Below are 16,630 nucleotides of genomic sequence, written 5' to 3'. Positions count from 1 at the left end.
GACTGGACCTAGCAGAAAATCCTGTTGGTTAAGTATGTCATTGGTCTGTTGATACAGAAGATTTTTAGGGTCTCAGAATGCAAGGCTGCCATCAGGGGGGTACTGTAGTAAGGGGTCCTGTGGCAGAGGGGGCCCCAAAAGACACAAAGGTGTGATTCACAGGCCACAAAGGGGACAGGGCTTGTGGCGGGAGTGGATGGTTTTGTTGAATCATGGGCAGGGTTTCACATAAATATGGCATTGCATAAAAACAGGGTAGAAATTTCCTTTTTCTATTGGGGAATCCTTTCTTCTTGGCACTGAAGCCTGTTCTCATTTAGTTGTATTTGTTTTTTCCAGGCTCTCATTCGGAGAGTTGTCAAGACTGCTGTTCTCCAAAATCCTCTGAAAACAACTCGTTGGCCTATAGCACCCAACACTGCGCACAATCCAACAGAGTTTAGGGCCTGCTGAAGTGGCTTCTGGAACCCAGTGTCGTTGGAAAGAGCAGGCCCCAGTGCTGGATGTCCAACCGGACTAGATGCCTGTGAGCGGCAGACCTTCAAGCAAGGACAGGCCAACCTTATTTTAAAAATGTAAAAACATGGGGGGAGGGCGAGGGGAAAAGAGAGGAAACAGAGAGAGAAGCAGGCCTCTATTATCTTTTGTTATTCTTAATAACAGTACATCTAATTGGATAAACCAGGCCTGGTGGGAGGAGATGTTTAGAGACAGACAAAGGCTTGTTGTTATTGTTCATATGTAACATGTTGCCTGCTCATTGTATGACGTGTGGGGGGAGGGTTGTCTAATATTTTTCTGTATTAAGGTGAAGATTTGAGTTTTAAGGCTCTTGCTGCTGTTTTAATTGGCTGGTTGCCATGAACTCTAACGGTTATGGTTCTGGATTCTGGTATAGGGAGTGAACGCCTGACATTTTGGAAAGGATTCCCTGTTGGGCTAGACAGACGTTTTTTTAACAGAAAAGCTTTTTAGGGAAACCTCAAACACTGAGCAATTTATGCTATTGTTTTTATAGGGGGCTAAGGCAGGCTGGGGTGAAGGACTTCTTTTTACTGTGTAAGTGACAGCAGGAATTGTTGAAATTTGTACTTGTTCTTCCAGTCCTAAAAAAAAAAAATGGTTTTAGACACAGTGCGTTTCGCATTGCATTGTGGAAGCCAGAGAAAGGCAAACGGGACTAAATATCATTCCGGACAGCTCTTTCTCCCAGAGCTCTGTATGGCATTGTGGGTATTTACACACTTCAAACAAAATTGGTTGTGTGGTACTGGTGGTGACTGCTAAAGGAATTTCCTCATTACAATCATAATATGAATAGTGATCGAGTGATGCCTACAAGTATTAAATGACCCCACAATGTCCATCTTGGAAATAGTTGATGTGCTGATCCTAACTGAATACCAGGTGCCGATATATTAAAGACTTTATAATGCAAAATCAGGTATGAGGCGATATCCTTAATTAAAGAGGTGATTATTCCCAGTTTAGGTGCCAAATACCCAAGCACCATATTGTAGACGTTGCAGTGTGTGCGAGGCAGCTATTAATAAGCCGATTGGCTCACTGGAGGCCTATACTAGTGGGCACTTCTTGGCGCTGAGAGGGAACACTCAGGGGTATAACGTGATGCCTCCAGGCCTCCCAGCAGGCTCCCCCTACTTAGAAACCATACAGTTTATAATATGTGGCTCAGAAAGGTGAATTTCTGCTTAAATTCTCATTTTTAATTCATTTTTTTATTTACCTTAAGGTAGTGTTAAGTCATTAGGATAATGTTGTAAAATGTGTGATTTTCCTAGTTTCTTATGTTTTTGAGAAGACCCTTATCTACTTTCTTGCTGTCAAAATAAAAAACACAAATCCATTTATGCTTTATGGTTTAGATTGTAAATACAGGGTCTGATTGGCCTGCCATGATACAGAGGAATCTCCCTGTAGGCCCAGGCCCTGGTGGGACCATGTGACAAATTGCACCCCTTTTATTCTACCACAGAGCTGGTAGATGTCAGGTTCTCTGGTGGACCCTGGGAGGCCAAGTTTCATACTGTCTAAATATGTTTATTAGAAGAATAGAATTGGGAAGAGCCAGAAATGGACTTTACATTGGGATTGACTGGATGGCAACATACATAACAGGGAATAAAGATAACACAAAAAGTCCTAATTACATTTTACGATACGTATATAGTAATATACACAAAAACATTTTACTATTACAATAATCTCCACACCACTTCTTAGCTAATTAGTTTTAGAAGGGACCCATTCTTCTCATGGCTAGGTACCTTAGCCTTTGTTGGGTCTATCATTTTAGACATTTCAGTTGAATAGAAGTGAGAAGAACTTTTGGTTTTTGAAGACTTAGTTTTGGAATGAATGTGGAAAATCATGCCTTTGGCAAAACATGATAACAAAGTACGATGGTATCGAATTCAAAGATGTATTTGTGGCTGCACCTTCAGGTAGAAGCCAAGATGGCTTCCTCCGCCATTACAGATTATTGAACTGAAATACCTCAGCTGCTGCAGAACATAGTGGGGAGAAGAACTATGAATCTGCTGTATGGGTTTGTAACTTAGATCTGGGGGACACTGCCCCTTCCAGGGGTTCTTAAAGCAGCCACAACAGTTACTCAATCACAACAAAGGGCTACCTTACCTCTGTGCCCATGCCAACCTCTAGTGGTACTTCCAGTCTTACTCCAATATGGCTCATTGCACCTGCACATAATGTACTGCGGAGATAAATAAGGCGATGTAGTTAGGGAATATATATTCCCTCAGGATGATTGAGGATAATACGTGGGCCCCTGTGCTAATACTGAGACACATTAAGGGCAGATTGCTAAGAAATGGTCCAGGCCCAGTTTTGTTACTATTTTTCTGCATTTGCTCTCTGGCAGAATTCCAGGTCAGTCTATATATGTACAGCATGAGTGAAATGTCTACAAGGTTCTCGTTCTTTTCATTTGTTCCGTGCCCTATTTTGTGCTTGATTATCAAAGGGATCTATACCCTAGTTATGATTCGGGTGTATTTAGCCTAAAAGACAGCACAGTATGAAGGCATAGCCTATTTTGTACACAAAACAGAGCTTCTGCATTGGTTGTATACTCCAAGGTTGTCTTTTCCTTCTTCCCAGACACTTTAGTCAGTCCAAATAAACAGAGAATCAATGTTCTATGGCCACAGTAATAAATACAGTCATATCATGTACAGAAGAACCCCCCATTTTTTTGGGGGGGGGGGGGGAGAATGGGCAACAGGCTGTACTGGAGGACAAGATGTACAGCTGCTTGGTGTCCCTGAAAATAACATTCACAGATCCCAAAGAGGCAACCAGTATAACATAACATATTTGATGTAAATTGCAGTAAAATGTGGTGGATCCTTCATGGAAACATCATGTGAGATGCAGTGTAATGCAAGAAAATGTTAAATGCGCAAACATAAATTCAGGGTTTTACTGTATATCTTCAATAAAGTATAATTTAATAGCTCAGTGGCTTGAAGTCACAACCTTTTGTCACAATTGCAAAGCAAAAAGTGACCTCTTTAGATTATGCACCCCATCATGCTAGAGATGTGGCCTCTTAAAAGGCCACACATGGGAGCCTGCTCCCCTAGTAGATATGTCACTGCCACAAACTGGTATATTTTCTTTGGGGACAAAACAAGCTCAACCCCAAAGAAATGGCTACCATGGGAAGAAGGACAAAATGATTGCTACTCAGCCAAAGCCCATTTTCATCCCCAGTCCACCATTTTTCATCTCATTCTAGGAAATTTCTGGAGCACCACTTAATATAAAGATATAAGCAAAGCAGACAGCCTCTGTACCTACTGTAAAAATAAACTGTTGCAGGGTGGCATTTTATTTTGGATATTTGAGCTCTTGGAATTTATCTTCTGTACATTCCCTGATCATTGGTAGATAGATGATGTATATTATATTCATACATAAGCATTTTCTGATGATTAATACTGACATATACAGTATATGAATCTTGGTGAAAGGGTGGTTTTTTAGAAACCCATTTTTAGTGGCCCCAAGAGCTATAATTTAGTTGTGCATTTACTAAGTTCGCTCTAGACAGTTGAAATGAATTCCAAACATGCCAGCATCTTGCGGCCTGAAGTTCGTTAGCCAATTTGTGTTCAGGAGTGTTTCCAATTTGCATTTCCAAATAGAAATGTGCGAGTGTGATGCCGTAAATGTGACAACAATTTAGAGCCTCCTCTGCTGGGCATTTATTTGTGTGTTTGGGATGCGGTTATGGGTGCTCCCTAATCTCATTCTGCTTCGTTGTACCTATAAACATTCAGACCTTTAGTTTTAGTACAGACATATTCTCTTCAAGTTTTGGTAGTCCTGTTTCCTGGCCCTAAACCAAAAGGTAATAAAGTCTTTACTGATTGAGGGTGAGCTATACCAGGAGATACATTGGACAGCCCAAGGGTTCTCACCAAATGGCTACTACTGAAGTTAGGAAACTTGAGGCTACAGGGAACTTTGGTTGTTCTTTGGGAAAGCAAAGTTATTGCTTTGACCGCATAATTCATCGATTTTCTGACTTTATCTGTTTAAGCCCCCCCCCCCCCCAAGTTAAAATATTTGGCCACCCCAGGATTCTTGGAGAATCTAGGGCACTAATTAAGTATTCACTTAAAATTACTACCTAATTGAGCTTCAGGATAGGCTTTCAGGACCATTTAGGGTAGCAAATAGGCATTCCAAACCTTACCATAACTGGTCTTGGCCTATAAGCCACTGCTCCATTTTTAGGGGGGACCACTTATCTAATAAAGTAAACAAGGTTGCAGCTATCTCGTTGACTCATTTATTTAGAATGTGTGGGTTTGTTAAATAATTATTGCAGTAACAACCTTGGTCGCTAGGTCCCTTTTATCTCTTTTCCATAAACTCTGTCTATGGGGCATGACAGGATTCAAAAACCTGTTATATGGTACTCCGGAACCCATGATTTATTTAGGTTAGCTGGAAGGGCTTTTCATATCTTTAGTCATATCTTTTCCACACAATATTAATCTTTTCTTTTTTTCTTGCAATATATTTTATGCCCAAGATTTACTGCCAACTCCTACAGTCTCAAACAAACAGGGGCTAATTACAGAATCATTATGGTACAGTCATAAATACTTCTACTTCTTGTTGGATTGCTCTGTTTGCTGTAAAATGTTTTCCCTTCCATGAGTAATCATATTTATCCAACACAGATATTTTATTTTTATATTTTTTTCCTTATGAAATTATTTGAAACCAGGGCTGAAATTAAAATGGTGCCTATCACAGAAAATGTGTTTTCCCCACTGGAGGAGTGGGCTAACCGAGCCCAGAATGAGCCCTTGGTGCAGAGAGCACAGCTTTCAGCAGGAGCCTATTTCTGAACAAAATGATATAATGGGCTCTGTTAACACATACTTCTGATTGGAGAACAAAAGTAGGCAATGTGTGCCCTTTAAAGTGGAGAGGACCCTTTTGAATGTAGAAAGGCACTGCTGGGTGGGGGTGAGAATTGCATATGTCCAGCTTGCACTCTTCTGGCCATTGTTGAACCACAGCTTCCCAGATTTGCCCAACAGCTTTAGGCTGTCTGGGGGATGCTGAGAATTGCAGTTCAATAATAACAGGAGGGTCGGAGGTTGAAGGCCTTCAATGTACTTACTAAGAATATCAGTTACCATATATAACAGATCCTTTGTAATATAATGTTTATTTCCTCCATGACAAGGTGTGGCTTGGGTGCTGGGGTCCCAGTGAGTAAAAAATGTCATACAATCAACCCAAGTAGAAAACCAGTAGAAAAGCCTTAGGTTAAAGTCCCTGTCCCAACGCTCCCTTACTAAAGGTTCCCATACACGGGATGATTCTGCTGCCGATATTGGTCCCTTAAACCGATTCGGCAGCTAATTGGCCCTTGTAGGGGCACTACCGACGAAATCTGAAATCAGCCAGATATTGATCGAGCAGGTTATTGATCGGGGACCGCATCGGCTTGTTGATGCGGTCCCCGAAGCATCTTTGCCTATACCTGTCGTTATAATTCGATCGTTTGGCTCCAGGGCCAAACAACCAAATTAGCCTGGATTCTCATGATATCGCCCACCAGTAGGTGGGGGATATCGGGAGAATATCCGCTCGCAAGTGAGCCGATCTGAAGGTGTATGGGCACCTTTAGGCATGTCAAATGTTCCTCAATATTAACAGTGTAGCTCAGATGGTCAAATAAGCTGTACATTAGGGCTCCTATTTAATAACAGTATAACTTTTGAACACAAAATACCTCTTCTCCCTTGCACAAAGACAAAGGGCTACAGCACAGAGTGCAGTCAGAATAGCTCCACCTACTGCGGATCACCTACCTGGAATGAATTGGGAGCAGGGGCAGTAATTTCCCACATAGTGGGTGCTGTACAAGCACCTCACAAATATTAAGAACAGCAACAACAAGTAGCAACGTGTGCCAAAGGCCTTAGGAAACATTAACAAAGCCTTCAAAAACCACTCTAATAGCATCTGGCAATGCCTTTGACAAAATTGTTTATTCTTTGCTGAAAATGCAGCAGAAAAGACTTTCTCTAGAATGTTGTTCTGACTTTAAGCCATGTGTAGTAGTGATGAAGTTGTGAAATGGGTTAATGGCCTGGTGGCATGCCAGCGGAATTCTGCAGATTATGTTTCAACCTGTTTTGGGCGTAAATTTTGCCCTCAGGTCTGGGAGAGAGAGAGAGAGACAGAGATAGAAAAAAATGAAATCTCAGTATAATCACCTGGTTCTGAGTCTGAATGAGGTCTTTACCTCTCATGAACTGAGCCAGTTCTGCTGCGGGTTTGTCTTTATAAGATTTACATGTGGAAGAGGTTTGAACGTGATAGAAAATGGTTGTCGCACAGCTGTGGCCAGTAGCAGTAGTATAAATGGCAGGGGGAATGAAAGGACGCCTAGTGGTTCTGCAGTAGCACCGATACATCATTTCCTGTTATCACTCAGACTTTCAATCAGGTGACGTTACTGAGGTATTTCAATAATCACATACAATAGCCTACTGTGTCTTTTAAATTGAGCCTTTTCTTTAAAAAATCTTTCTAATACAGGTATGGGATCCCTTATCTGGAAACCCGTTATGCAGATAGCTCTGGATTATGGAAAGCCCGTCTCCCATAGACTGCATTTTAATCAAATAATTCAGAATTTGAAAATTGATTTTTCTGTAATAATAAAACAGTACCTGTACTTTATCCCAACTAAGATATAATACCCCTTATTGGGGCAGAACAGCCCTATTGGGTTTATTAAATGGTTAAATGATTCCCTTTTTCTGTAATAATAAAACAGTACCTGTACTTTATCCCAACTAAGATATAATACCCCTTATTGGGGCAGAACAGCCCTATTGGGTTTATTAAATGGTTAAATGATTCCCTTTTCTCTGTAATAATAAAACAGTACCTGTACTTGATCCCAACTAAGATATAATTACCCCTTATTGGGGGCAGAACAGCCCTATTGGGTTTATTTAATGGTTAAATGATTCCCTTTTCTCTGTAATAATAAAACAGTGCCTGTACTTGATCCCAACTAAGATATAATTACCCCTTATTGGGGGCAGAACAGCCCTATTGGGTTTATTTAATGGTTAAATGATTCCCTTTTCTCTGTAATAATAAAACAGTGCCTGTACTTGATCCCAACTAAGATATAATTACCCCTTATTGGGGGCAGAACAGCCCTATTGGGTTTATTTCATGGTTAAATGATTCCCTTTTCTCTGTAATAATAAAACAGTATCTGTACTTGATCCCAACTAAGATATAATTACCCCTTATTGGGGGCAGAACAGCCCTATTGGGTTTATTTCATGGTTAAATGATTCCCTTTTCTCTGTAATAATAAAACAGTACCTGTACTTGATCCCAACTAAAATATAAACAATCCTATTGGGTTTAATTCATGTTTTATTGATTTTTTAGTAGACTTAAGGTATCCAAATTATGGAAAGACCCCTTATCTGGAATACCCTTGGTCCTGAGCATTCTGGATTATGGGTCCTATACCTGTAGTATGTGCCATTGCTTAATTTAATTTTGATGCACTAATATCTTTCTGGCTCATATGAGGCACTGGGCTCACACACAGCCCAAGGGCACACATACAAGCTAGGTTGCGCTGTGCTGTTTCTCTCACACTTCTTGTTTCAGTCAGAACTTGCACTGATCAGGTGATCAGTGAATGACTTACAAAATGGTGGCTGTACTCAAATGATGTCACAATACTGACTGATATATACAGGTCTCTTTATAGGATAAAAAATCATGCATTCACATGTATTTTGTTCAAAACATATAGTTCTCCATTAAAGCACTGATGGGTACAAAGCCTAAAGCAGTGCTGGCAAATAGCAAATCAGAAAGATCAATTGCACGCAGTAGCATTTTAGCTGAACAGCTGGGAAGTACTGGTTTTCATTTTGTAATCCATAAACCAAGTACAGGTATGGGATCCCTTATCCGGAAACCTGAAATCCAGAAAGCTCCGTATTACGGAAAGCCTGTCTCCCATAGACTCCATTTTAATCAAATAATTCCGATTTTTTAAATTGATTTCCTATTTCTCTGTAAAAACAGTGCTTTGTATTTGATCCCAACTAAGATATAAATAATCCTTATTGGATGCAAAGCAACCCTATTGGGTTTGATTAATGTTTTATTGATTCTTTAGTAGACTTAAGGTTTGGAGATCCAAGGTATGGAAAGACCCCTTATCCGGAATACCCTTAGTCCCGAGCATTCTGGATAACGGGTCCTTTACCTGTATCAGCAGATCATTTTAATGAGCATTAAGTTGCCATGGTACCAGTGCAACTGGGCAGTAGGTGTTAATGTTGTGGCAAAGGTGTAATATAACTATGACAGGGGCGTAGCAGGGGGGCCATGAATCCAAAGCAAAGGCTTCTACTTACTGCCCTCTGACACCTACCCCTCCGGTGGCAATCACTTTCTATCCAGCCATTTTCTCAGTGTCTGCAGGTGGGATTTAGGGTCATTTCTCACCTCTAGTCAGTGTTGGACTGGAAAAGGTGGGGCCCCACTGGAAGACTAAAGCAAAGGGCCCACCACTCCAGCCATACCCTGCCCCCCCCCAGCTAAGGGCCTGCCATTCCTTTACACCGCACTGCTCCTGATAATTGCCTCAGTAGATTATTTCCCAACTCATTCCAGCCCCCTAGCGCTGCAGCACCACACAGCCTGCCCATAATCTCGGGCATGTGGGGCCCAACAGATTTCCTCCTGGTGCCCCAGCAGGCCAGTCTAACCCTGCCCTTAGGGTGGTGGATTGCAAAGAAGGTATCTTTCAGTCCCATGGAGGGGAAGTAGTCTAGATTTTTATCCGTAAGTCACTGTAGGAACTACCCAATGCCCCTGTTCCACACTGGCACCCAGCTTCAGAGCCAGAGTAGATATATAGTAAGTGGGCAAAAGGCAGTGGATTTGGGGCAAATGAGGAGTGGTGGCTGTGCTTTGCCGCCTTAAGCAGTGGAATCAATTCTGATCCGGTTTAACTGTTCTTTTGTGGTGGAAAAAGATTATTTGCATCCAGGAGGCATCCTGAAGTCCTAGGGCTTAATTTGGATCACAGCCCATTCTTTGTCTTGTTGCTGCAGTAACACAACTCCCATCATTCCTCTACCAGCCAAGCTTACATGGAGATGATGGGAATTGTAGTCTATCCAATAGCCACAGTGCCAAAACAATTTCTCTATCGCTTGGGGCAGGAGGCTGTGTGGCCGGGATTTGGGGGCAGTACAGGGGGGTACAATATAAAGAGCTGTCCTTTCTGGTCCTGCCTGGTTTTGAAACCTGGTGTTTTCATTCAAGCATGTTTAATGAGGATTTTTAGTAAAAAAAATGTTAAAATAAAAAAAAAAAAAAAAAAACAGAATAACCCCTCTATTTTATTGCTTGTTCTTGTATACATACTGTTACTGCTAGAGCGGTTGTAAACCCGTCTGGCAGCGGTGGGGGTAAAGGAATATGTTTCTTGCCGACAAATATGTTTCTAAATGTATATATATATATGTATAAATGATGTTTTTCTGGATCTGCCGTCTGGTGTCTTTTATTCTTTTTATTCTGTTCTCCAAAGGCCAGATCTACCATATATGCATTATTAGCCAGAAACTGGCACAGAGGGGCATTGCCAATTGTCAGATCAGAACGTAATGTCCTATAACTGCCAACCTCTTGCCAACACACATTTTCCTTTTTGATTTTTCCTCTTATGGGGCCAACCAGGTCTTCTCCAGAGGGGACCAGGTACCCTGGACTCATGTACCTATGGGTATTGCAGTTTGTGCATCCGAGGAAGTCTAATTGTTTGCTGAGCATTCCCAGTTGCTCTAGGCACCGGAGAAATCTGTTGGAGTCACTTGAAACAACATGGCGGCTCCCACATATAGTTAGGAATTATACAGGAATGTTCTGTGCAGACAGTGAGTTTTGACCTAATATCTGGTAGAAAATAAATGGAAAATTAACATAACATAGAGATGAGACATTAAATTGGTTTGATTATATGTAGCCCGCAGTAAATCCAATGGTTGGACAGCCGACTCATGCACAATAATAAGTACTGGGTGTTTCTCTGAACAGGAAACCACGGTGGATCAATTTGGAGGCTAAACAGCCAGATTAACCCTTATAAATCCAAAGCAGTACAATTCTCCTAAGGCTGGCCCTCGGGGGCTTATGTAGCTCTACCTGGAATAGAGACATCTGGAACCCATAGACATGACTAGATGCTAGATACCCTGTGCACCTTAACCCTTCCACTGCCACTGTGTCACCCTCTCCCATTGGAGCCCCTGTCTAACCTGCGGCTGACAAGACTTTGCCAAATCGAATATTTAGAACGCTGACTACACATGGGCTCCTTGGCTTTTTATGCCAGAAATGCTAGAAGTTTGTAGTATAATCACGGGTATTAGGCAAAATATCTAGAAGTGCATTATCCAGAAACTCTGAAACCTCATGCATCAGTGTTTTATCTGGCCACTTACAAATTCATGATACAAGCAGTGTAAAACTGCTAACATAATGACAACTAAAAAAAAAAAAATGAAAAACTGCATTCACTACGTGAAGTTGTTTAGGTAGGTATATGCCCCTTACAGAAGTTTAAAAAAAAACAAAAAACTCTTTTAGCATATATACCTCTAGACGCTCCTTCTCCTGCCTGTGGCAACAGCATTGGGTGAGAATCAGGCTGGATATTACTGATGCCCCTGTACTAGATCCATACAGTATTTTCTATTTCACACTCTGACCAGGATGCATTCTGTTCTGGAATGATCCCAGCACCACCCAAGAACCTTTAGATGCTTGAGCGTTGTAGATCAATAAATGTTTTAAGTTGGACATCCTATCGCCAGTGCCTTGATGGATGTAGCTTCACCATGGACTTTCAGGAGGTTGGTTCCTGTGGTTTGAGTGGAATGTAAGAGGGGGGGTTGTTTCTCTCATGAGACCCAAGGGAGCACCTTTCTTATATATAAATAGAGACAGGGGTCTTCATAATCATTTGGTGCAGAATTAACAATGTGAGCCTGAACTTGTTTGTGTAAAAGCCATGGATGATTAATAACTTTAGACTGGTACTGAGTACGTCTGTTCTAAATTTTGTGGGCCCCTTTCCTGGCTGAGTAGCCTTTCCTTAACTTTGCCGTCAGTACAACATCAGTCAACCGTAGGCAGCTACACAGCTTGTATCTGACCTGCTTGTTAATCTGTCATCCAGTACATGGAATTCCTATGGTGCCATAAGTAGCAATCACCCCAGAGATGGACTGGCATAGAAGCGCCCCTAGGCATGCTGTGTATCTGCCCCAGTCTAACACCTTGAGCACATCAGTACATTTTTATGTACCTACCTTTGGAGTTCCTACCAGATATTGGCGGGAAAGGCTTTAGTTTGGCTCCATAAACAAGTCAGTGAGCTTGCAGATGAATTGGCAGACTTTAATGGCTCATACATGGCTAACTGAAACACTTTTAACTCACAGAGAACACAACCTTCCCCAGAGTAGTTTTATTTTAGCCAAAGTAGTCTACATTGCTGGTCCTTCTAAAGGCAAGAATCTATGGGGTTCCCCTCAGTGCAACAATCTTCCCAGTGGTGGATAACATCCTGGGGTGCTCTCAGGGCTTGTCTCAAGTGTTGCTACACTGTCAACAGTGGCACGATTTACCTTCTGGGCATCTGGCAACTTGGCTGGTCAGTCCTTTCTCTTCGTGGCCAAGCACAGCAGGGACCTGTTCTTTCCTGTATCTCTGGATTGTCTTTTCAAGATGGCTAGTGCTGGAGACTCTGGTGGTGCCTTCCTATATCAAAGCTCCTCCTGTTTTCCCAACAGTCTCTGGTCTCAGCACCCCCAAGCTGTAGGACAGTTCCTTGGCTCATTGCTCCCCTGATAGTGACACTTTCTGATGCTGTCACCTGTGGGCGGGGTCAGTGGCAGACATGGGGGAGGAGTTTGACATTTTTGTTTAGGCAGGCTACCAACAGAGGGCTTTTCACTGAAGAATCTATAATATAAATATACTGTAAAGCAGTTGGTCTCTTTAGGGTGGCTAAGTTGAGTACATCTTCGCCACTTAGGGCTCTAGCACTTGCTCACCGGGGTAAAGTAAATGATCCCCACTGTCACCATATGGATGTTACATGTGTTCAGTTGGACAAGCTTCAACACTTTTTGTTGCAAGGCACACAACCATATGTACAACCTTATGTATCATACTGTACCGCAGGGCAAATAGCTGCCCGAGAAGGTGCTTTGTATTTTTTTTTTGTTTTTTTTCTTTTAGTTAATGTCAGAGCCCGTTTCCCAGAAGCGCCAGTGTAATACCCACCAGGGCCATTAAATGCTGTTTTCCACTGTTTGTTTTTAAATACATGATCCCATTGATTATTTATGTATTGGTAAAGGGCAGACCACCCTGGCGAGGCAGTAACTTCCTTCCATAAACACAAATGGGAAGGGACGGGAGAAATAATCATTTCAGGGGTTTTACTTTACTTCTTTCCATCATGTAAAAACTGAAGTTACTGGTATCCTCACCCGCGTGTGCCAACATCAGCATCTGGGTATGGTGTATAATACTCATGTTCAACTGCACCCTGTAGCACAGTGCAGACATTAAGGGATGCACATTAACAAGGGGCTTGTACTTCACTGCTTCCAAGTTGGGTAATGCTAATATAAACTGTAACTGCTGTCAACATCTTGCCATATTATTCCCACACTTCTATCCCACAGCCCCAGTCCCTTCCCAGAGGCTATTATCCCCCCACTGCTACTATAGGCACCATCTCTCCCTACTATACCTGCTATCCCACAGCCCCAGTCCCTTCCCAGAGGCTATTATCCCCCCACTGCTACTATAGGCACCATCTCTCCCTACTATACCTGCTATCCCACAGCCCCAGTCCCTTCCCAGAGGCTATTATCCCCCCCACTGCTACTATAGGCACCATCTTCTCCTAACTATACCTGCTATCCCACAGCCCAGTCCCTTCCCAGAGGCTATTATCCCCCCACTGCTACTATAGGCACCATCTCTCCCTACTATACCTGCTATCCCACAGCCCCAGTCCCTTCCCAGAGGCTATTATCCCCCCACTGCTACTATAGGCCACCATCTCTCCCTACTATACCTGCTATCCCACAGCCCCAGTCCCTTCCCAGAGGCTATTATCCCCCCACTGCTACTATAGGCACCATCTCTCCCTACTATACCTGCCTATCCCACCAGCCCCAGTCCCTTCTCAGAGGCTATTATCCCCCCACTGTTACTATAGGCACCATCTCTCCCTACTATACCTGCTATCCCACAGCCCCAGTCCCTTCCCAGAGGCTATTATCCCCCCACTGCTACTATAGGCACCATCTCTCCCTACTATACCTGCTATCCCACAGCCCCAGTCCCTTCCCAGAGTTATTATCCCACTGCTACTATAGGCACCCATCTCTCCCTACTATACCTGCTATCCCACAGCCCCCAGTCCCTTCCAGAGGCTATTATCCCCCCACTGCTACTATAGGCACCATCTCTCCCTACTATACCTGCTATCCCACAGCCCCAGTCCCTTCCAGAGGCTATTATCCCACTGTTACTATAGGCACCATCTCTCCCTACTATTACCTGCTATCCACAGCCCCAGTCCCTTCCAGAGGCTATTATCCCCCCACTGCTACTATAGGCACCATCTCTCCTACTATACCTGCTATCCCACAGCCCCAGTCCCTTCCCAGAGGCTATTATCCCCCCACTGCTACTAGAGGCACCATCTCTCCCTACTATACCTGCTATCTCCACAGCCCCAGTCCCTTCCCAGAGCTATTATCCCCCCATGCTACTATTAGGCACCATCTCTCCCCTACTATAACCTGCTATCCCACAGCCCCAGTCCCTTACCAGAGACTATTATCCCCCACTGCTACTAGAGGCACCATCTCTCCCTACTATACCTGCTATCCCCACAGCCCCAGTCCCTTCCCAGAGGCTATTATCCCCCCACTGCTACTAGAGGCACCCATCTCTCCCTACTATACTGCTATCCCACAGCCACAGTCCCTTCCAGAGGCTATTATCCCCCCCACTGCTACTATAGGCACCATCTCCCCCTACTATACCTGCTATCCCACAGCCCCAGTCCTTACCAGAGGCTATTATCCCCCACTGCTACTATAGGCACCATCTCCCCCTACTATACCTGCTACCCACAGCCCCAGTCCCTTACCAGAGGCTATTATCCCCCACTGCTACTAGAGGCACCATCTCTCCCTACTATACCTGCTATCCCACAGCCCCAGTCCCTTACCAGAGCTATTATCCCCCCACTGCTACTATAGGCACCATCTCTCCCTACTAAACCTGCTATCCCCAGCCCCAGTCCCTTCCCAGAGGCTATTATCCCCCCACTGCTACTAGAGGCACCATCTCTCCCTACTATACCTGCTATCCCACAGCCCCAGTCCCTTCCCAGAGGCTATTATCCCCCCACTGCTACTAGAGGCACCATCTCTCCCTACTATACCTGCTATCCCACAGCCACAGTCCCTTCCCAGAGGCTATTATCCCCCCACTGCTACTATAGGCACCATCTCCCCTACTATACCTGCTATCCCACAGCCCCAGTCCCTTACCAGAGGCTATTATCCCCCACTCTACTATAGGCACCCATCTCCCCCTACTATACCTGCTATCCCACAGCCCCAGTCCCTTACCAGAGGCTATTATCCCCCCACTGCTACTAGAGGCACCATCTCTCCCTACTATACCTGCTATCCCCACCAGCCCCCAGTCCCTTCCAGAGGCTATTATCCCCCCACTGCTACTATAGGCACCATCTCTCCCTACTATACCTGCTATCCCACAGCCCCAGTCCCTTCCCAGAGGCTATTATCCCCCCACTGCTACTATAGGCACCATATCTCCTACTATACCTGCTATCCCACAGCCCCAGTCCCTTCCCAGAGGCTATTATCCCCCACTGCTACTATAGGCACCATCTCTCCCTACTATACCTGCTATCCCACAGCCCCAGTCCCTTCCCAGAGGCTATTATCCCCCCACTGCTACTATAGGCACCATCTCTCCCTACTATACCTGCTATCCCACAGCCCCAGTCCCTTCTCAGAGGCTATTATCCCCCCACTGTTACTATAGGCACCATCTCTCCCTACTATACCTGCTATCCCACAGCCCCAGTCCCTTCCCAGAGGCTATTATCCCCCCACTGCTACTATAGGCCACCATCTCTCCCTACTATACCTGCTATCCCACAGCCCAGTCCCTTCCCAGAGGCTATTATCCCACTGCTACTATAGGCACCATCTCTCCCTACTATACCTGCTATCCCACAGCCCCAGTCCCTTCCCAGAGGCTATTTATCCCACTGTTACTTAGGCACCATCTCTCCCTACTATACCTGCTATCCCCACAGCCCCAGTCCCTTCCCAGAGGCTATTATCCCCCCACTGCTACTATAGGCACCATCTCTCCCTACTATACCTGCTATCCCACAGCCCCAGTCCCTTCCCAGAGGCTATTATCCCCCCACTGCTACTATAGGCACCATCTCTCCCTACTATACCTGCTATCCCACAGCCCCAGTCCCTTCCCAGAGACTATTATCCCCCCACTGCTACTAGAGCACCATCTGCTCCCTACTGATACCGCTATCCCACAGCCCCAGCTCCCTTCCCAGAGGCTATTATCCCCCCCACTGCTACTAGAGGCACCATCTCTCCCTACTATACCTGCTATCCACAGCCACAGTCCCTTCCCAGAGGCTATTACCCCCACTGCTACATAGGCACCATCTCTCCCTACTATACCTGCTATCCCACAGCCCAGTCCCTTCTCAGAGGCTATTATCCCCCCACTGTTACATAGGCACCATTCTCTCCCTACTATACCTGCTATCCCACAGCCCAGTCCCTTCCCAGAGGCTATTATCCCCCCACTGCTACTATAGGCACCATCTCTCCCTACTATACCTGCTTATCCCACAGCCCCAGCCCTTCCAGAGGCTATTATCCCCCCA

At 44.3% G+C, this 16,630-nt stretch overlaps 2 protein-coding genes across 4 annotated transcripts in view; one reads left to right on the top strand and one right to left on the bottom strand.

The window, feature by feature from the left end:
- The window catches only part of camk1 (calcium/calmodulin-dependent protein kinase I), a 97,916-nt gene extending 96,049 nt beyond the window's left edge, over nucleotides 1-1,867 (top strand). For all 3 annotated transcript variants that reach the window (XM_012961081.3, XM_012961079.3, NM_001016269.2), the window contains 1 exon segment: nucleotides 340-1,867. In XM_012961081.3, the coding sequence (XP_012816535.1) occupies nucleotides 340-443 (104 nt within the window). In that variant the 3' untranslated portion in view covers nucleotides 444-1,867.
- The window catches only part of LOC594978 (coiled-coil domain containing 3), a gene marked incomplete at its 3' end in the record, with an annotated part of 30,085 nt that continues 15,176 nt past the window's right edge, over nucleotides 1,722-16,630 (bottom strand). Inside the window, 4 exon segments of the mRNA NM_001030419.1 lie at nucleotides 1,722-1,747; nucleotides 3,710-3,732; nucleotides 10,861-10,871; nucleotides 12,935-12,955.

This window comes from Xenopus tropicalis, chromosome 4 (assembly GCF_000004195.4).
Source record: "Xenopus tropicalis strain Nigerian chromosome 4, UCB_Xtro_10.0, whole genome shotgun sequence".
Classification (NCBI taxonomy): domain Eukaryota; kingdom Metazoa; phylum Chordata; class Amphibia; order Anura; family Pipidae; genus Xenopus; species Xenopus tropicalis.
Note: the sequence above shows the minus strand (reverse complement) of the source record. Positions and strands in the feature narration are given on the sequence as shown.